General features: G+C 37.4%; 1 protein-coding gene across 1 annotated transcript in view; it reads left to right on the top strand.

Annotated features, from left to right (window-relative positions):
• The first annotated feature begins 1,829 nt into the window (after positions 1-1,829).
• LOC127438129 (inactive tyrosine-protein kinase 7-like) overlaps positions 1,830-23,286 on the top strand; it is a 63,469-nt gene continuing 42,012 nt past the window's right edge. The window contains exon 1 of the mRNA XM_051693443.1: positions 1,830-2,130. Coding sequence (XP_051549403.1) covers positions 2,067-2,130 — 64 coding nt within the window. The 5' untranslated portion in view covers positions 1,830-2,066. The remainder of the gene's footprint in view (positions 2,131-23,286) is intronic.

Below are 23,286 nucleotides of genomic sequence, written 5' to 3'. Positions count from 1 at the left end.
ATTGCAACGATGAATCGAAAGTTCAAACTTTTATAAATATATAAGATAATTAATATTGGGACTCCAGAGAATATTTCAGCACAGGTTTGGTTCCGATCGAGCGAATGGCCTAAGACTAGTTCAGATAGCTGCTAAAAGTTGATTGGTTGATGGCGGCCATATTTTTTTACAGATATGCGAATGTCCTCATAGACCTTGATGGCAACTTGGACAAAGACACTGCATGGAGAATTTCAAGTCGACCGGACCAACGTTTCCATAGTTAGAGCCATATTTAGATTTTTAATCATTATCATCACCACCAAGAGACAGAGGTGCGCAATTTAAATTTTAAGTGTCCTCAGAATAATCCCATACATATGTGTACCAAACTTGGTGATAATATCTCATTCCGTTCAAGTGTTATAACAATTTAAGTAAAACTGGCCACACCCACTATGCACATTTTGGCGTATCTTTGCGACGCTGAATCGGAAGTTCAAACTTTTTTTGATAATTATTAATAATGGGACCCCAGAGAATATTTCTGCACTTAATTGGTTCCGATCGGGCGAGCAGCCTAAGACTAGTTTGAAAAAGTGTTTTATTTTTTTTTATAATCTTAAATATTTAATGAATTTGCTTCACACCAATGGCTCTTGATGCAAAGTTGTTCAGAATAAAGAGGTCCATCATATGGTATGATCTGTGAAACACAGCTGTATATACAACCATTTGTGTGCATGATAAACGTAATAGCGCCTCCCGGTGGCCAAATTTGTTCACATTTTGCACAGCCCTCTTTGGCCAGGAGACGAATAGGCCTACCACGTTTCGTTCTGATCGGCCTTTTTTAACCCTATCTAATAGCTGCTGAGATTTGATTGGCCGATGTTTTTAAACGATATGTGACTGTCCTCATAGACTTTTATGGCACCTTGCATGCAAAATTTCAAGCTGAGCGGACCAACGGTTCCATAGTTAGAGCCATTTTTGTTTTTTGTTTTAATATAGCGCCACCAAGAGGTAGAGACACGCAATTTTTTTTGGTGTGTGTCCTCAGTATGACTCCGTACGTAAGTGTACCACATTTGGTGATAATATCTCATTCCGTTCATGAGTTATAACCGTTTTAGTTAAAGTGGCCACGCCCACTACGTACGTTTTGGCGTACCTTTGCGAAGATGAATTGAAAGTTCAAACTTTTTTATATAACTTTTCATATTGGGACTCTGCTAAATCTTTTTGCACTGGTATGGTTCCGATCGTGCGAACGGCCTAGGACGAGTTCGTTAATATATTTTTTTTCAAACAGTCCAAAATAGCGGGAAAACGAAAGGTCGGAGCAAAAATTTGATGGGATTCCAAAAGATTTACCATGATGCAAGGAATCACAGGAAAAAAATTATTTTGTTTCCAAAATGTAATTAAAAAAAAAAAAAAAATTAAATAATTTTTTTGTTCACTGTAGCGCCTCCCTTTGGCCAATCGGGGCGAGTATATGCGGATGCTTGCTAGCCGGAGTACTACCATTCCCCAAAGTTTCAAGTCTCTAGTAGGCCTCACGGTTTGGTCTGGACGATCAGTTTTAGGGCAGAATAATAATAATAATAATAATAATAATAATACATTTTCTTACAAATACAGTAGGGTTTCTAGCACTTATTCGTGCTTAAACCCCTAATAAATGAAAGCATTTCAGCTGAATTGATTGAAACGAACTTAATCAAAGCAGTGTCACTGGTCTCCACTCACCTTATTCCTCCAGTTGAGCCCACCCACCTACACATCCACTCCCACAGGAGGGAGAAACTCGACTCCTGCTCTCCTCATACAAACCCCCAGCACAGGGCATACAGCACAGGGGCAGCGGGGCTCTTTGTCTCCATTTCGAGGAGTTTTCTGGTGAATTCAGCATGGAGAACTTGAAACATCTAGCCAAACCCACAGCTCCAAACTAATGAGAATGAAATCCTGAAGGAAACTGGATTTTAAGGCTTACACAACAACCTTCCATTCCAATCTTTGTACATACTGAACTCTCGAGCCTTTAATTATAACAGCCATCTCGGCTTTCTACTTCAAACATGGCTTTAAGGACAAGAACACACGAATGCGAACTTTTTCTAGTGTTTACTTTGATGTGTGAAGGTAAGAATGCATCCATCCCTCCACGAGTGCCGCTTGCCATGTTTGATACAATGCAACACATGAAACGATGTTTGTAGTTTTTGCACGATTCGGAAACTTAATATCTGCATTGTTTTCCGTATTTTTATATAAGTATAAAAAGCGTTTACATGTGGATGTGCACGCGACTATCGGCAGTGTTCAATTCAACACGAAGTACAGGTATAAAACTTAACAATGCGACTTGTATCTGGACACTTTTACATGAGGTTTACTCTAGCTTTCTAGTCCTTGTGTTTAAATCAACTAGTTCAAAGCGTACACTCTTAAAACCAAAAGTTATTTAGTAGTTATTATGTTTAGCGAACCCTGAAGAACCCTCTTGTGATAAAGAATCGTTTTTGGCTGTACGGTTCTTGAGTTGACTAGCTACGTGAATCTTTTGAGATTAAAAATTAAATAGGTAATGTTTCATTAAAGGTTTTTAGGAATAAAAAGTTTTTTTAGGAAATTTGAAAGGTTCTCCAGTTGTATCAGGCTTTAAAAACTCGTTTTGGTGGAAGTTTTATTTTTAAGTTTAGAAAGTGAATCTTTAACATCGTTACTACCAAACTACTGAAGACTCGTGTTTGTCGGGAACGAATGATTAATTCAACCCCTTTCCTCAAAGTGAAGTACAGTAAACGTTGTGTAGGCCTGTGGAGTTTGCATAATACTTTGTAAAAGGAGACCAGTAACTAATTAAGATTTGTAATTATTATTATTATTTTTTTAAAATACTATATGATATAGAAAATTGTTGAGGAATCTGACTGAACTTCATGAGGCTGAACATGACCTGAATATCAATTGCATGAAGCCAAACTCCCTGAATATTGATTGGACTTTGCTTAACCCTTGTGCTTCAATTTAAAAAAGGTACTCAGATGTGCTTAGAGGACAAAAATGTCCGCGCCAAAAAACTGCCATAATAATATTATATTTAAATATTATTTTCCACTTTCAATGAGTTAATTTTTTTAACCAACATCAGTCCTGATCATAACTACCAAAATTAAATGCCAGTTTATTTATATAATGCCACTGTTGTTGTTTTTTATGAAGGAAAAAAACAAACACAAAAAATGAATTATTTTCCATGTACTAAATGCTGAGGGGATTTTTTTTTGGGGGGGGGGGGGATCACAGTCTGGGATGTCAATGATTAGCAACAACTTTTAATTTAATGCATTTTTATTTTTTGTGCAGTGTCAGATAAAATAAATAAATAAAAAACTGGCACTCAGTACCTTAGAGGACAAAAGTGTCAGTGTAAAAAAAAAAAAAAAAAAACTGGCATAAAAATATTATATATTAATATTATTTTCCACTTTCACTTTTTTTTTAACCATAACTACCAAATATTCATTCATTTTCAGGATTTTAACCCTTTAAATGCCAGTTTGTTTACATAATGCCACTGTTGTTGTTTTTTTTTTACACACACAAATTTCTCAATACTTACATACAACACATACTGACATCCATACCAACACACCCGCACAATTTTAGCTGCATCATTTATTAAATTGGCCTGCAGTGCTCTATAATACAGCAAACAGAAAATAGGAAAAAAGCATGTATTTGCTCCATAGGCTAAACATGAGATAAATGGCGCCATCTGTTGGAAAATATAAAAAATGTAAATTTTGAAGCCAGGTCTCCGGAATGAAAGCATAATATCATAGAATTCATGATTTTGTGGCACTGGGATCAAATATTGCAGTTTTAATGGCTTTCAATGGGGACATTTTTGTCCTTAAGGTCCTGAGTGTAACTATTTTGTGTACACGGTGTATTATAGATGTATAATAGGAGCTGAGGTTGAATTTATGCTGTTGGCATTAACAGCCAAAATGATAGAAAAAGACAAAAATGTTCCCAAGGTCGCACGAGGGTTAAGTCAAAGTTTATTCATGAAACGCACAATAATACAGCATGTAACTGTAATTCCTGGGAATTAAATGCTGCTTCTGCAAGCTCCAGTGAAAGAAAATGGAGATAAACAACACAAAAAGCTAAGCTAAAGCACAAATGTGTATAATAAGGCTCAAGTTCAAGAAGCCTTCATTGAAATGTTTACTCTAACTTGATTTAGCATATATGTTCCTCTATGGCCTACTTCAGGAGTCCTGAACAATCACATCTGTGTGACCCGTAATGAAATACGCATGTATGTAGCTTGTAGTTTATCTGCAGGGAGGTATTTTAGAGCTTTTCTTTTTTGTGGCCCATAAAAAGTTGGACATCTTATAATAAAATTCCCAATAGGATGCTTTAGGATTAGTTGGATAGCATTTGAGGTAGCTGTGGTCATTGTTTGAGTGAGGGATGGCTGACCTCAGGGCCCATTAAAAGATACTGCAGCATTTACATGAAGACTTCAAAGATAAAAGGTTGTAGTACAGAAACATTTCACGGGTACTTGAAGGCCCTGCTTGATGTCGAGGACGTAGGGGAGCCATCTCCTGTCTTTATTATGCTAATCACGGACAGTCTGGTGAAGACATGTCCCCCACAATGCAACGCTTATGTGTGACATCTCATGACTATTTGTATATAAGGTTATGGTTTTAGGTGTTTTTTAGCTGTTGCGTGCCATTTAAGTATATTCGATTTGATGTTTGTCAGTTTATTTGCGTTAAACGTTTGATATTCAGCTCGTTCGATTTGAGGTCTTGATCATATTATCCTAATCTTTTACTTCATGGTCTTTTTAAAGGAGAAACGGCAAAACAATGCCTCATATATTATGAATGATAGGACTTGAGACTAGGGATGAACCAATACAAAATGTGTGGGCCAATACAATTATCGGATTATTTAGAGCAACATCTGCACTAGCTATACTAATAGTTTTGTGGTTCTGCTTTTGTATGCTACCTACATTTTTTTTAACTCACTGATAAATAGTTACGCAACTTTGAAAGAAATTTAAATAATAACTTTACATGCTTTATTTTTGTGACCATACTAGGCGCAGCACTACACGCAACGACCGTGCGCTGTGTCTTATCCAATTTTGGTGAGAATTCTAATTCTAAAATACATTTTCGTGCCAGCGCAAAATGCAAGTGGGCATGGGTTGGAGTGTTTGGGCTATCTGTTGATGTATTGTATGTTAACAAAGTGGCGCAAAGCGCAATTTGCTAAGTCTAATCTCGGCGCAAAGTCTAAAGTCAGTTCCTGCATTTGCAGGTTGGGGATTCCACCAGCAGATGATATCAAAGAGCTATCAGTCACTTTTAATACTAGCCATGATTTGTGTGACATTCGATCAATAATAATAATAATAATAATATAAATTATAATATTAAGTTTATTTTGTACCTTTCCAAAGCTCAAGGATGGTGTATAGAAATTAAACATACTGTACATACATTGCAGTCCGGAGCAGTGCAGTCGACTATACAGTTAAAGAGCAGGGGATGCATTTCATAAAGCCCATTTACACTACCAAATTCTTATGAATGGGCTGTCTTCATTTATATCGCCATTGCTTGACAGAAAATGTAATGTATATTAGGATGCAGACGGTGCAATAACTGGAGAAGAACCTCCGAAATTAATTGAACGTGACCCAGCCCATTTGTGCCTTGCTCGTGTGATTTCGTCAATCCACTTAGGCCTAGATTTGGCACATGCTTGCACAAAAATATCAAAACTTCATGGCCATGCCCACTGACTTATAGTGCTGCACTTAAGGCATAGCTCTCTTAAAATACGGCCCTATGTCTCTACAGGTCTTCCATGTTTTAGAGTAACTGATCTCAGTCATAAACAAAACACTGAAACAAAAAGCATTTTATTAACTCGCATTAACATTCATAACTCACAGATGTGCTCGTCCATAGACGTTCAGTCTAATTTTCAGTTCAAGCACCACCCTCGTTGTTTCATTGAATATCTCGGCCTCTGAGTGGACTAGAAGCTCAATTTAGGAGTCATTAGATGAGATCCTCCCCTTTGTGATGATATATAACATTTTATCATCAATAAAAAAAATCTTTCGAACTGTGGTATAAGGGCAACAACATTCACATTCCTGAGAATGAGAGCTTTCATTTGATATATGACTTGTCCATTTAGGTGCTGTGTGAAGGACTTTTATTTTCATCTAAATATTTCTACCCAATTACCTCAAAGGGGCGCTAATTTTCAATGCTATTGTTCAAGGGGTTAAATGCATTAATTTAGCTATTTTCAAATCTCTCATCCTCACTAGAATGGGGTTTTGAAAACGCTTTCCGTTACCACACACTTTGGAAAACAGTGATGTCAGGAAACTGAAAGCCGAGTTTCAGTTGAAAATGCATTAGTGTGGATGTGGCTCCAGTATAAACAAAAACTACCATTGTTTATTGTAATTTACAATTGAAATAATGTCTTTTTTTTACATTATTATAATAATATTTTTTCGGTAGGTTACTGAGAATTGGGAAGTAAGGTGTTAAATGTGATTGTCATGAAAATAGCTCCACACGTAGGCTTTATTTTCTTTATGAAAAATATAATGTCTCTAATTTCTTTTAGGGTGAAATATGACCCTGACATGTTCTTGACTGAATGTGAGATTCATGGGTTTAGTTTATTCAGCCACCACTATATGTGACCCATCCACTAGACGGCAACCGATATATCAGCTTTACAAATTAATCGGTGCCAATAATTGCTTTTTGAAATGGTGAGTTATCTGCATAAACCAACACTGATACTTGATGATTTTTTTTTTTAACATTCAATATTAGGGATGTACCGATATGATTTAAAAAATAAATAAAAATAAAATACTTAGTTTTTGCAGATACTGATTTTAACAAATAACTATTACCGATATTTTGCCACTTACCTTGTTTTGTCATCAGATGCTATTTTGCTCAGGAATCGTGTTTTAAAAATGTACAAAGAGGTACAAAAGCTTTTGTTCTAACAATAAAATTGAACATGGATTGGATCTGTTGAACACATGACAGACCAAAATTTTAAAGAGATCCACAGTGAAAGATAAATTGAAGATTAAATGATAAAAAATATTGAAAAATAACTAAATATCATAGCATGATGCTTGATGTAAAAAAATAAAAAAAAAAGGTTATTTTATACTTCTAAAACATTTTTGCACTTCTGTTTTTGCAGTTCAAAACAACAGAACTCACATTTTACATGTTTTTACTGTATATAATAGAACATCACAAATTCATATTATGCTAACATATTATGTTGGGCAACATCAATTCAAAATAAAAAGTTACCAAAGGAACAAAACGCCCTTTTAAATTCTCTAGTGGTGTAATGGATAATGGAAAATGCCATCCAGACCGCTAGAGGGCACCGGTTTTTTACACAATGCTGACTAAAGTGCTAACTTTTTAAATGCAGCCTTTCAAGATTTTGTAATCGCGCAAGACCTTATTGTGATTTTAAAGCTTAATCAATCGTGCAGCCTTAATGGATACGATACCAGTGTCTCAGAAGTCAAAGTTTGCTGTTTTTAAAGCATTTGGATGGTTTTACCTCATCACGTTCAGGTAAGTGCCGCTTTCATAAGTGTCACATAACAACGGTTTTTCCTCAATGTGAGAATGAGAGAGAATAAAAATTAAATATTACATGTTGTTTGGAGTGCCAACCCTTTTGCATTCTGTGGCTATCATTATTTCTGGAATATGCATTTGAATTCAAAGAGCTTTTACAAAGTGTGATAATTAGTTATAAATGAACCATCATTTTTTTCATATCAGTGTTTTTATGCTTTAACACATTTGCCAATGGTTTTAATTTGGTCATTGGTTGGCCGATACATCAGTGCATCTCTATACAATATGCTGCTGTATTTTAAAAACTATCGGCCGATTAATTGGTCATCGGCCTTTTTCACCAGCTTAGTTATCGTATCGACAAAATCCAATGTTGGTTGACCTCTACCATCCACGATAATCTGTTGTTGTTTTTTCTTTCACTAATGGTTCTAGTTATCACGTTAAAGCTTGTTATCCACATACGTCCAAGTGCACTGAGGTCATAAATAATATTTAAGGGGTCAGGTCATGATGAACGCCCTTTTTCTCAGTCTTGGCATATTTTTAAAACTTTCATGTGTTTGATGGAGTGTGGAGGTCAGCTCCGTAATGTTGAACACACAGGTTTTCCAGGAACTTGACACTCATTTAGGAGTTAAAACCTTCTGTGTTGTCACTCATTGACCTTTGTTTGCAAGTGATGTGAATCTCATCAGGACATGTCTGGGTCGTATTTGAAAAGATGCCTCCATTACCTTAAATAAACTCAGTGGAGGCCTTGTCAAAGCATGTCTCAACAGGCTTTAAATCTGATTAACTTCTCCATTTTCTCCATTTTTGGCACATGGCCAAATGAAATCAGTATGGGCAGCTGACAGCAGCTTGTTTGATCTCTTCCTTAATTAACTTCTGTAACGACAGCCGCTATGATGCCTTACAGTCGCGCTCCCTGCTACATTCTGACACCTTGAATGGCAGTTATGAAATGCAGTGGACTTGGCGTAAAAGTGGAGGCACGTTTACCTTGGAGTCAGTTCCAGAAATGTGAGCTTGACTGGTTTTATGATAATGCTGTTATCATATGAGTGTAAGCTCACTGGTGAAGTACAAAACTTTATCAAAGAGTTAATTTAGACCTGAATGACTTAAAAGAAACATGTTTAAGGTCTGAATTAATTCATCCAAAATAATGGAACTGAAAGTTAATGGAGTGTTCTGGGTTCAGTACAAGTTTAATACAAGCTCTGTCGACAGCATTTGTGGCATGTCTATTACCACAGAAAATAATCTTGACTCGTCTCTGCTTAATAAACAATCGGTTAAAGGGGTCATTAACTGAGGAAATCAAAATTCCCTTGATCTTTTGACACAAGAGGTCATTGTACTATAAAAACATCCTTTAAGTTTCAGAACTCAAAACTTTCTCATTAGTCTAAAAACAGCTTATATTGAAGCCAATCTGCCAAAATGACAGGATGTGGAGTGTGCCACTTTATTACGTAATAGTGTGGCTAAACACCGCCTCTGCAGAACAAGATCAATGCCTGCTTCTACATCACTGCCTGTTTAGCCCCGCCCACCGATTCACGCATGTAGTAGGTAAATAACGAGAGAGGCAAACGCAGGTCTACGCAGAAACCAAACGATAAAGATGGCTCCGAAGACAACAAGACGCTGTGCATTGCCAAGTTGTGGAAAAACACAGTCTTTGCAACATTAGAATAGAGTGGATGAACTTTATTTATAATGAAGTTCCAGACCGCATCAGTAAGAACTTTGTTGGTCCTTTGTTCATTTCATTTTACAGCGGATTTGTTTACAAACAAGGCACAATTCGACGCAGGATTTTCAGAAAGATTGAAACTAAAAGACGATGCTGACAGTAATGTCGCACAACACAAGTGTGAGTAACTGTTTTTATTACGTGGTCACTATTGCTTTGTCTGTTATTACAGATCGTTTGATATGTACTGTGTATTTATGTGTTTTTAACCTAAATCACAGCAGCATCCATCTATGAAGGATGTAGGCTATCAAACATACATGCAGAAGTTTTACATCGGTGGGCACACAGCTGTCCTTTAGAACTTTGGGACATAATCATAGAAGCAAAGATTTTTTAAATATGCAAAACTGTTAGCCAATCAAACCAGTGGGCGTTTACTTCCGAGTCTACAGTCCGCCACGCCTATTCAAACGGTGTGTTATGATGAGGGGGGTCAATACAGGACAGAAAATAGCCTATTACTTCTAAATTATGATGTTTTTTTGATGTAAAAATCTTGATAACATTATAAGTGGACCTCAGAGAACAGTACAAAATAAAAAACAAAAAGGCAGTTCATGACCCCTTTAAGGGAATTTATTTCCAGTGGAAATAAACGGGGCAATGCAATGAACAATAAAACAGTTTATACGAGACTTTATATACTATAACAGGGTATAATGATTTTAAACATTATAATAGTGTTAAAACTAGACTTGGGATCGATTTACTTTTTCAGGCATCAATAATCAGAACATTTTCCAGATGATTATCGATATTTATCTTTCATATAGCCTACACAATGTATTTTCAGTTATAAGTATGTCTTTTTGTGGTTTGACAGCTTGAATGAAATCTATTCAAAGCTACATTCAGAGATATTGCATAATTTCAAATCGTTCAGTTTGCACAGTTACACCAGTTTCATACACTTACCTGCAAGCTCATCAACGTCAATTTGTTTATTATTCAAGAAGTACAAAAACTGGGGCCTGGGTAGCACAGCAAGTATTGACGCTGACTACCACCCCTGGAGTCTCACGAGTTCGAATCCAGGGTGTGCTGAGTGACTCCAGCCAAGTCTCATAATGGGGCTGCAACTAACGATTATTTTGACAATCTAACGATTATTAGAACGATTATTCGACTATTGCAGCGATTAATCATTAGCTCTAAACCGACTATTCAGCTTGTGCCCCGACTTAAAAGGTTGTATTAAACGTGCTTGCTAACAATACAGAGGACAAAATCATCTTTTAAAAATACCTCTAAATGACATCACTGAATTAAAGGGAAAAAATACTTTTTATGTTTAATTCAGTGAAACTTTCACTACAAAAAATCCTATTGTTATCAAGGGTATTTGTCTTTTTTTCCATTTATAATTGTCTAAAAATCCTAAAAACAAGATACATTTACTTGAGAAGCAACATATAAGATATTTAGACTTGCTTTAAGAGAATGTGTCTTAAATATAAGTGTATTTTGTATGTAAGTGTGTCTTTTCACTTGTTTATACTTCTGTGAGTGCGGTAAAGACAAAATATACTTATTCAAGATCTATTCTCTAAAAGCAAGTCTAAACATCTTATATGCTGCTTCTCAGGTGAATGCATCTTTTTTTAAAAGATTTTTAGACATTTTAAAATATTTGTATTTTTAATATTATATTCAGTATTCTCAGATAAAAATAAAATACAAAAAATTATTCTGCAGAATAGCTGCTAAAGTAAATGTATGTTGTTTTAAAGGAGTTTTAGATATTTATATTGGAAAACAAGCCAAAACAAAAACAAATAAAAACTGTATTTTTTTGCAGTGTACAATGGGGTGAAGACTACCCTCTCTCACCTTTTTGTTCACTTCAATCCATCTTTAACTCACATAAAAACAAACTCTCTCTTATTAATAAAGCTGCGTATTGCCAATTTTCTTCACAGTAAGAAATGCAGAGTGACATGTATTATGATTCAATAAGTTGCCATCGCGTTATAATCTAGCTGCATTAAGCGTGCGCACTCGAGGGATGAGTGTCCCCGTAACAGAGTGTACCTCAGCCTGGTGCAGTTTCAGTCTCTCCCCGTTAGATCGGGACACTTCACGCAACTCATAGAAGAGGCGCTGACCGCACAGGAAATGGAGTTTCCTTATTATTTTAACTTTAATAAAGCTATAATGCATTAAATAGAACTGCATTAAATATGTAATGCTGGGGTGTTTCCTTTAAAGACGCAAGTTTTGCTTAAGCTGAGCGTCAGCTCCGGCTCTGCTTATTCCACAACAAGAGTGCTTCTGTATTTACTTATTTTGTATTTTTGCATTATAATTCCCTCGTACTTTGCGATCCACATCACCTGAAGCTGTTTGGAAAGTTTAGAGTGCGTCTGGACTGTGAGATGTGTTTTCTTCCTCTCCTCAGTCAGGCGCGAGCTGCAGTGCTGCTCTTGTGTGCAATCATTAGAGTTTCATATGATCTTATGTTGCATTAAGATCAAACAACTATTCGACAACGAAAATTTATAACGTCGACTAATCGTTTCAGCCCTACTCCCAAACAGCCAAATAGGCCCGGTTGCTAGGGAGGGTAGAGTCACACGGGGTAACCTCCTCGTGGTCACGATTAGTGGTTCTCGCTCTCAATGGGGCGCGTGGTAATTTGTGCGTGGATCGTGGAGAGTAGCTTGAGTCTCCACATACTGTGAGTCTCGGCGGTGTCGTGCACAAAGAGCCACGTGATAAAATGCGTGGATTGACTGTCTCAGAAGCGGAGGCAACTGAGTATTGTCCTCCACCACCCGGATTGAGGTGAGTAACCACGCCACCACGAGGACCTACTAAGTAGTGAGAATTGGGCATTCCAAATTGGGAGGAAAAAAAAAAAGTACAAAATCCTTTTGTAATGTTTGTGCGTATGGTGACTAGATGTACAACTTAGTTTGGACTGTGCCTTGTCCTACCTGGGACCGGCTTTAGTAAATGTTAGATAACTGTTATATTATTGTGGTCTCCCAACACTATGGACTCTATGCATGGATCAAAGCCTACGTATTTCTGGTTAAATCTCAGGGGGTTAACAGTCTTCCGGTATCGTATCCAGCTAACGCTAAAGTGTTGAGTTGTAGCAAACTACAATTCTTTCTAAAATAAAGTGATTTATCACAACTAATGTGATTTTATTTAGTAAAAGTATAAAAAATATCTCAGTAATGAGCTCCAAAAGTGTAAATACATACGACCTGAAGCTTGCTGAATGGCCGAGCACTGCTATACCATTGTAAAAGGCTTCATTTGTGTGCAAACTATTTACATCCAGCGACTGTACAGTGATTTACAAGTGAGAAATACAGCAACACATGCGATTCGAGAGCACAATCACCTGAAGATGATGTTAGGGACAGTTGCTCCGTTGCTCATCTGAGGTTTTAGCACCATCCGCAGGGCGACGAAACATCACTGAGAACTCTACACAGTACTGATTTTTTTCTGTAGATTATTAGGCTATATGTTCCCCTTAGTCAAAGCATGAGATTACACATGAGAGAAGCATTACTGAGGATTAATTCATTTTTATTCATATAATCTGCAATGTCACACCACAGTATTCATAAATAAAAGTAATGATACATTAACACAATTGATAACACTTTACAATAAGGTTATTTGTTAACATTAGTTAACAAAATTAGGTAACATGAATTAACAAGGAACAATACTTTTACAGAATTTATTAATCTTAGTTAATGTTAATTTCAACATACTAATAGATTTTAAAAATCAAAAGTTGTATAAGTTAACATTAGTTAATGCACTATGAACTAACAATGAACAATTCTATTTTTATTAACTAATACTGACAAATTAATAAATACTGTAAAAATATATAGTTAATTGTCTGATCACGATACCCAATACATGAAAACATGTTAACGAATGGAACCTTATTGCAAAATTTTAATACACAATTTAATCTATATTTAGGCTATTGTGTCAAATGACTGCATCCTTTTTTGCAAATGAAATAAAAAAGGACACATTTTTTATTAACGTTGATTAAACTGAAAGTGAAAATTATATTATACTGCATAAATAGAATACAATAAACTAATATTGACCACTGTTAGACAAATTGTATGGTTAAAGTAAGAGTCACTATGTTAAGAAATATACTGTTTGATCATTCACTCCAGAATTTGCTGTAAAGCTGAAGTATCATCAATTATCATATTATATTAACTTATAATATCACAGAGGGCTATACTTTATCTAGCAAAATGAATCAAAATAACAACATGTCTAATACGGTCAGAAACAGGGACAGGGACCTTGCTAAGTGGTTGTGCACTGTGGTCGAAATAACTTAAAATACACAGTTTTAAGTTAAACCCCTTCTTTTTACTGGATGGAGCAACATCTCCATGTCTCAATGTGTGATGGATACTGTCCAATGTCATCCGCAGAAACTTCTGTAAATAACGCGTGTGGAAAGTAATTTCCCCCCACCCCCGAGTCATCTCGGCAGCATTTATTAGCATAGGAAGACATAGTTTCCGGCACTGTGCCGGAAGTGTGCCCCCGAGGCAAAACACGGAAGTGACTGTGCATAGAGTCCATTATCCCAGACTACATTAAACAGAAGGCCAACTGACAGTGAATTGGAAAGCATGCAAATTAGGCTTAAAGTTAATTTTCCTAAAACGTATCAATAACATAACGTGCCAATTAATAATCGATATATTGATATTTTATGACATGCCTAGTTAACACTGATGGTCTTTAAATCACTTACTGACCTTGTCTGTGTAAAGTTATATCTTGCCATGACTACGTAAACCTGGTAGTTTTCGCGTAATATGCGCAAGCATGCAAGAGAAGGACTTTGTCAGTTTCAGTGATGAATAACTAGAAGTTCATCTGCCTAGAAAAGAAGTCCAAATGCAAAATTGACAATTTAGGTATTTCTATAGCTCAAATAATAAATATTTTGTTTGGAGGAAAAGGCGATATAAAAATAAAACATTGCGGTATTCTTGAAATAGTTGGACGATATAATAACTAATTACTTCTCTTAAATTGTAATCAGGTTACTTTACTAATTATTTTATGTAAAAGTAGTCCAATTACTAATTACTTTCAACCTTATAAAACCTGACATTTGAAATAATATTCAGAAAATCTTTTTATTTATTTATTTTATTTATTTATTTATTTTTTTGGTAATGGAGCTGCTGTTGTTCAAAAATGTTTGAATATCTGATTTTATTTTTCTGTATCATATTTAATACACCAGACTTTAAAGGTCATTATCCTCCTGAGACCCAGCAATTCATCTTTGTATAGGAATTTTGTTCTTGAAGTTTCTCTTAGCTCATGTATGCCACAGTAGTAAATCTTGTGGTATCTTAAAGGGATAGTTTTCCCAAAAATGAAAATTTCTCTCATCATTTACTCACCACCATGCCGGTCCCAGGTCTATGGCTTTTTTCTTCTGCTTAAGCACAAATGTAGATTTTTAGAAGAATATTTCAGCTCTGTAGGTCCATAGGGTCCAAAACTTTGAAGCTCAAAAGTCACATAAAGGCAACATAAAAGTAATCCATACGACTCCAGTAGTTTAATGTCTTGTGATACGATAGGTGTGGGTGAGAAACAGGTCAAAATATAAATCTCCACTCACGTCCTTTTGTTTTTGGATATTTGCATTCTTTGTGCATATCGCCACCTACTGGGCAGGGAGGAGAATTTATAGTGAAGTATCCCTTTAAATGACTTTGTTCTCATTTACGTGACATTTCAGAACACAGCTTTCTGCAAAAACCCTGGAATAAACCGTTTTCTTAAGTGCATGTAAACGTGGCCAGTGTTGTCATGCTGGTCCAGTCGGGTACTCGAACAAACTGACACACTTCACCTTTTGATTTATTTTCACAGTTCTTTATCTGTTGTCCTAACGTCATTCCCACCAATCCACTGAAACCTAATCAAGCAGAAGAAACGGTTGACTGCTCTTTCATGTTTTTACTGTAAAATTCAGTTCATGGACTAACACCCGCTGGGAGGTTTTGCCAAATCTTACGATGTTTCTCCAGTGGTCTTTTGCAAGCCGTTGGTTTAATTCAAAACCATAATTCCATCATCAGGAAAATTTGTTTGACCAAATGCAATTATCTGCTCATGATGCATATGGCATATGTAAAGGTTTCATTGTGATACCACAAAAGAAATAGTTTTTTTTTTTTTTTACTGATCCACAAACTGTAATGATTCCCTTTTAGAATGTTACTATTTTTGATACTAATGAACTATTTAGTATTTTACTATAAAAAGACCATTGTATGTAGATGTCAGCATTTTAGGGTAGAAGTAAGACTGAGGGGTTTGAGCTTTTGTGCAGTTGAGTGGTAAAACCTGGCGCTTTTCACAGAGCGAGTAGTTCTTGTTAGTTTTGATATGAGAGTGATTAGCTAGATTGAAGTGCACATGCTTTGTTACGTTCAGTGCCCCACACCCCTTCTGAATTTAGCATCTCCCTCCTTCACCGCAAAGCCAACCAGATGATATTTAATGAAAACAATGTGTGTGTGGATTTCTCTGATGGTACTTTGTACCGGTTTCTACCCTCTAATACATGAGTAAATCTTTGAACAATTAATGAACGGGACTTTAGCCTTATTTATTTCATGTTTATATCAAAAGTTCATGTTTAGGTTGACATTCTGAAGGGAAAAGTTTTATTTAATCCTAACAATAGTTCTGGATTTTTGGTTTATCTTATTGTTTGAACGTACGCTTTTGGTTGAATTGTGTTCCTTGTGATATTCTGTATGACTGGTTTGTAATAGGGCTCCATTCTGTCTCAGAAATGCTTTTCAGATGATCTCGCTATTTAAAGTTTAATTGGAGTAGTGCATTTGTGTGAATATCGCACCATATTCCTCCACAAATTATCCTGTTGTGTTGGGGAATGGCTAATCGCATCACATTCCACATCTCATACTGTAAAAATTTTGTGGGTTACAGGAGGCTGCTGGACTTCCTGTAGACTCTCTGTATCATGCCACGACCCCCAGGACTGTACCACATTCCCACAATAAGTTCTTAGTTAGTCATGTTTGTCCTTGCACTTGATTAAACAGCTGTTTGCTAAAAGTTTTTCAGCCTTATCTTTGGTTGTCCTATTTATTATTGTGAGCACTATTTGTATCAGATTTCTTTTTCTTAACTGCGTTTGATTTATAATTACTTACAGAGGACATCTGATTTCATATACTGATTAGGACAGGATTGGGGAAAGTTGGCAGAAAGTTGGCCAAAAGGTCCAAGTCCAAAATGACATTGCATCAGGCAGACCAACGAGAAGTAGCCAATAGTCTCGGACCTCGAGCCACCAGACCAGAATAGATCTGCGTTCCCACCATCGGGCCAGTAACTCCACAGCGCTGCCCTAAAACCTGCCCTTAATACGCCGCTGTGATGCCAACGTCACGCACCCCACCCATTTCACAAGCAAGAGGGAAGCTCAAGCTTATGTATCATGTTATCTAGTTATCTAGAATATCAAATTCATATCGAATGTAAACAGCAAGATAAGTTGGTGTTAACAACTCACCGACTGTAACTGCCATTATTTCCTGACTGGTCTCTCCACTAACAGCAGGACGATGTCCTAGCACACATCTATGAAACTACACTGAACAATGGAAAGTAATTTCTTAGGGCACAGCTTTGACCATTAGGCATTTTAATGGATTTGTACGCTCCCGCATTTAATTTATTTTTTCCCCAAGCCTGTACTGTTGTGCGCTGGGTACATATCCTGACAAGTTTGGCGAAACTCCACCTTTGACATTGAACATCTTAGCCTTGTTTGCCAAGGGTAATCGGCGGGCCAAAGGCCATTGGCCCTGAGGAAGCCCGAGGAGGTATGATGAATCCCCTGAAGTGACAGTGGGAACGCAACTGGCCCTGGCTTGCACTAGCACGCCCTCATTTGGCCCAATAGTGGAAATGCGACTATTGAGTTTTGTTCATACATTGATAGATTGTTCGTCTTGTTTAATAATATGATACAATAAGCACTGAAGCAGTTCACTAGTGACTTCAAAATACAGAGACTAGCGACATCCAATGTCACTGGCATTGTGTCAAAGAAAGGCGGTAATATTTCCTCAGTGGTTTTAAAATGGGTTGGATTTGTCAGGTGGGGGTTAATGTGAATAATTGATTCCGTTGTGTTTATATGTATTATGTTTGGAATCAATACAATTTGTTAATAAAAATAAATAAATAAATGGCTTGGATTTGAGAGGTCATATATCAAACTGACTTTTGTTCAATGCCAAAAATCAGTTACAGTCAGATGTGGCAGGGGCTTACAAGTAAACCAACTGTTTTCTTGTATGTAAATTATCTCTGTTATGATTGGCTAACTGTGAGTGTTGGCACTTCGGGTAATGTGTTTGTTCTAGGGCTGTCAAATTAAAATTCTAAATTTGAATACTCCTTGTATTTAAGGAAAGAAATGCATATTCAAATGCTAAAACTGTGCATTCGAATTTTGGATGTGTGCCAAGCACTGACGATGACTTCAGATCAATCGGATTCTTGCGCTAAAAAAGGCTAGACAGTGCAACAAATACAGTTAAACAGAAAACAGGTGTCTCAAGAAGATGCTTTTTAAATTTATTTTTATTTACACAGCATCTATCCTGCACGAGACGCTGAATAAACAAAAACAAAGCAAAACAAAGACGTTTGTCTAGCGTGCATTTACACAGAAAACCAAATGTATGGTTACAAAATCATTTGGTGTGAACAGCCTTTTAATGTTGGTGGAGGTACTTGGCGTTGCGTCTTGCTCTTTTATAAGCGTTTCTCAGATTAAGCAATGAGTTTTTTAAACACTTTGTCAGAAAAGTTGTTCACCTTGGAAATGTGTCTCTCGAGATCCTCGCATTCGTTTCCATTCTGTCGTGTTCCGTCTGTTTGAACAGCCCCTGGCCTGTGCTCGTAGTCTGAGCCACCTCACCACCGAGTTCAGCCGAATACCACTCCTATCTGTGAATATTGCTACCTTACATACATCTGTACTGAATAAAAAACAATGTGGTATTTCGCTGTTATTATGAAGCTTGAGACTGTGGCATCAGTGCAAGTGTAACACCATGTGAACTGTCTATTGAAGCATTTATCCTGCTCATTTTACTTTTGAGTTAACATTTGAAAATATGTACCAACTAATTTTAATTTATTTTATGCACATTCATTGAAAATGGAATGCTCTTTTTTTTTTTTTTTTTTTTTTTTTTTTTTTTTTTTATAGCCAGGAATGTTCTTTGCAATAATATAATAGTACTGTATGGTTTATGTATTTAATGTGCCCACTTGTGGACTGAGGAAACAATGTCAATTTAAAAATCAGCTGACTTTAAAATTCGGATATTAATTGGAATTTGGAATATATTTAAGGTAAAAATCGAATTTGTTTTTTCTGCCCAGTTGACAGCCCTAGATTGTTGTCGGGTCCAATATAGCCTAGTTGGTGCTGCCCCATCATTCAGTAACTCGATTAAATATTTTTAATTTGATAAATATTTTAAACAAATAATTTTATTTGTATAGTGATTTTTACAATACATTTTGTAAATGCAACTTTACAGAAAATAGGAAAAAATTGTGCACAGTGAGCAAGCCAAAGGTAACAGTGACAAGGAAAAACTTCCTAAGATATTAGATGAGGAAGGAATCTCGGGGGGGGAACCAAGCCAGAGGTTGAGTTGATGAGATGAGTTGAATCAGCTGGGTTTGATTAGGAAAACAAAATGGCTATTGTTTGAGGATCTCCAGGACAGGTTGCATGAAGCTTTTTTCCACCATCAGGCCAAACTGTTCCGAGCATGGTTAGTTACTGTTCCAGTAGCATTTCCACTTGAGCATGGCCCGAAATTCTCAGCACGGTTAATAGAACTGCTTTACTGATGTGGTGACTCACGATTGGTCCATTTTACAGCACCACAATGGAAAAGAAACTTGTAATTGTAATGGTGGATAAGTGCCTAAAGTTGTTGGAAGACAAGTTGACTATCGTGACCCACCCCTAATTGAATTATTTATTAAAGTTGACCCCCACTTTTTCACCTAATTCTGCCTGATAAGATCATATTGAAACTTGCTGTAGGTCATCATGTATTGAGTGCAGCTTGCAGAAGCTTGAGGGTTGTACCCTAGAGAGACAAAGTTGATCCCTCAAACCCTGTAAGAACTTGAGTCGCCCTTGTGGCTCCCTGCATCATGACTATCAACATTCCCCTTGTTATTCTCAGGGCTCTGCTGGATTTGACCCCAGTGATACCCCCTCTACACCACTCATCATCGCTCAAATAAACACTGCTTGTGTTCTGCATGCAAGGGCAGTCGTCCTGCTAATGATGTAAGGTGTTGGGTTTCCACAAGTGTGCAGGCTCAGTTTGACCTTTTCAGTCCTTCTCATGAATAGCAGTGAACAGTGAATTGAGCACAATGCTAAACTGTCATGGGTTTCACCACTCAATTAATTGCTTGGGTCTTCATTGGACAAAACATTCATGGATCATTTCGTCATACGTTAGCCTAACTAAGTGCGGGTGGATCCATCTTAAGATGCTCAAGACAGTAGTATGTTTTCCAAACAAATTTGAAGATCTAGATTAATGTTTCCCAATCCTGCTTCTGGAGTTTCATCAATACTGCACATTTTGTATGTCTCCCTTACTTGACAGAAAATGTGCAAAAACAACCTTTCACTGGGACAGTACCCTCAGAGGGATGCCCACTGTGTACCCTCTTTACACCTTAAGGTACTAATAGGTACCCTTTGAGGAGAGAAGTCACAAATATATTCTGGCCGACATGTAAATGGTAAAGTGGGTGTACCTTTGAGGGTACTGCCCCAGTGACAAGTTGTTGTACCCCTAAAGATAAAAGTTTTGCAGATTTGTTTGACAGTAAGGGTACTCCAGGTCCAGGATTGGGAAACAATGATCCAGATGGTCTACAGGTCAAGACCAAACACGCTAAACACATGAGCAAGGACATCTACAAACTAGAGTTTACGCTACATTAGAGAACGCTGTCAATCCATTGATTTCAATGGAGAAAGTGCATTACAAGGATGTACAGGAAAAGTGCAAGGCTTTGGAAAGGGCAACCGAAAGCTGAAATGCACTTTGATGGTCCTGACCTAAATGTCGCACTTGATGTGAACTTGTGGTCAAGCGTATGTGTGAAGTCCACTAGACCACATGGTGTCTCATTTTGCTTTTTATGATTCAGGAGGGTTCTCATGAGTGCCCTCATTGTGCCTTTTTGCAGAGCCTGTACTGGTACAGAATATTGCCCAACAATCTATGCAACAAAGTGTGGATTTGGAGGTCAGTTTGAATTACTGCTTGGTTTCTGACCCGATTCTTTCCACACCCTCAAAAGAGTTATTCATTCCTATATCTCAAATGCTCCATCAGAGCTTTCTCCATTGTGTAGGTGCCCTAATTGCAATAACAATTGCAATCGCAAAGCCACCGTTTCCAGATTTCGATGAAAAAGCTGCCTCGCTGTGACTGTATATTTTACCTTATTTGTTTTAACTTGAAATGTAGTTGCCCAACACTAGTCTGTTTAAAATTCTTGTCTCTTAATATAGTACATTCAGCAATTACTGTAAATAATCGTACATAAACAATGTCCCGTTGCGACACGCCCTGAATACCAAATCAGCACGGTTGGCACTAATGTTCTGTAAATAATTCCTTCTCGGCGCCTGCCACCTCCATCAGCCAACCCAACCCTAATCAGACTAGATTTACGGTGGTCCCTTCTGACTATTTCAATAACCCCACCCCATACTTCAGGGCCCACGCATGCATCAAGACATGCAACAAAATGAAAGCTGCTTCTCATGGATGGAGCGACACCTGCTCGGCCATGTCAGAGCGGAATATGACTACTGTGATTTGGAGAACAGCTGCAAAAACAGCTTGCTTCCAGTGTGAAATGAATCTCCTACCTATTTAATTGGTGATGGAGCACCTTGCAGATCTTCATGTTTTGGGGTCAGGGGTCTTGAGAAAGCAGGCTGGCTGGTTTAGGGCCAACATCCATTGATATCTGGTTTCCCTCATGGAGAGAAACAGCTAGACACTAATTATGTCTGTAAATGCTCATGGCTACACAGATCTGTTATAGATCAAGTTTCCCTTTCTTTGTGTTGAAATTGCTTAAGCCATTTAGTACATATACACCAATCAGCCACAACATTAAAACCACATGCCTAATATGGTGTAGGTCCCCCTCGTGCTGCCAAAACAGCGCCAACCCTTATCTCAGAATAGTATTCTGAGATGCTATTCTTCTCACCACAAGTGTACAGAGCGATTATCTGAGTCGCTGTAAACTTTGTCAGTTCGAACCAGTCTGGCCATTCTCTGTTGACCTCTCTCATCAACAAGATGTTTCCATACACAGAACTGCCCCTCGCTGGATGTTTTTTGTTTTTGGCACCATTCGGTGTAAATTCTAGAGTCTGTTGTGTGTGAAAATCCCAGGAGATCAGCAGTTACAGAAATACTCAAACCAGCCCATCTGGCACCAACAATCATGCAACGGCCCAAATCACTGAGATCACATTTGTTTCCCCATTCTGATGGTTGATGTGAACATTAACTGAACCTCCTGACCCATATCTGCATGATTTTATGCACTGCTGCCACACAATTGGCTTAGATAATCGCATGGATGATTGAAAACATCCAGCGAGCAGCAGTTCTGTGGATGGAAACGTCTTGATGAGAGAGGTCAACAGAGAATGTCCAGACTGGTTCGAACTGACAAAGTCTACGGTAACACAGATAACCGCTCTGTAAACTTGTGGTGAGAAGAATAACATCTCATAATAGCGGGTTGGTACTGTTTTGGTGGCATGAGGGGGGCCTACACAATATTAGGCAGGTGGTTTTAATGTTGTGGCTGATCGGTGTGTGTGTGTGTATGTATATATATATATATATATATATATAGTATATTAGCACAGTACGCGTGGACTGTCCGCATGCAGCCTAGTCTTTCTAGACACGCAGACAGTCTGTGTCTTTGCACGTCAACTGTGCATACATCTGCCATTACTGTGCTAAAAGAATTTCACAAAGCAGTCGTAGTGCACATGTGTAGAACTTTGAAAGACTGGCGCACTCGACCTTGACGAGACGAAAATGCACATGGAAAAAAAATGTATACCCTAGTCTTTTATTGTTAATTTGCAATGAGCAACAGTACATTTTGTTGGTCATTTGTTTTCTATTTCTATCAGATTGTGCTGGGTTGCCACGCACATGGAAATCTCATTGGTCCAAAATCCTGATTGTGTTGCATCATGTTATTCAATCAGTGTGGACAAATTACTTGTCGCTGGAAACTTGTCACATCGCATCTTGTTAGGACACAGTGTTGCACATAAAGTTGTTAAAGGTGCTGTAAGCCACCGAACAGTAGGGCAGTACTTCTCACGGTTGTCAAACCCAACAGTAGCAAAATAGTGCCCTCAGCTGTCAACTGTTATGATTCTGAATATGTCATACCTGAATCTTGCTTCAACTACTACACTATTAGCTCTTTTCTACCGACATGGTTTGAGGATGGGTTCCTGGGCCGGTGCAAATTCTCGAACTCTCGAAAGGCTGTTCTGGGGTGGAAAAACTGGTTTTTAAGGCTTGTGTTTTTAGAGGACAGGTGGACTTCATCAGCAATGAATGATGGAGATATAGTATATGAGTCTTTTCATGCTTCCTTGCCTTCACTAACCTCGGCTGTCTAAACATCTGTGGGTGG

Source organism: Myxocyprinus asiaticus, chromosome 49 (assembly GCF_019703515.2).
Source record: "Myxocyprinus asiaticus isolate MX2 ecotype Aquarium Trade chromosome 49, UBuf_Myxa_2, whole genome shotgun sequence".
Lineage (NCBI taxonomy): Eukaryota > Metazoa > Chordata > Actinopteri > Cypriniformes > Catostomidae > Myxocyprinus > Myxocyprinus asiaticus.
This window is presented reverse-complemented; position numbering and strand designations above follow the sequence as displayed.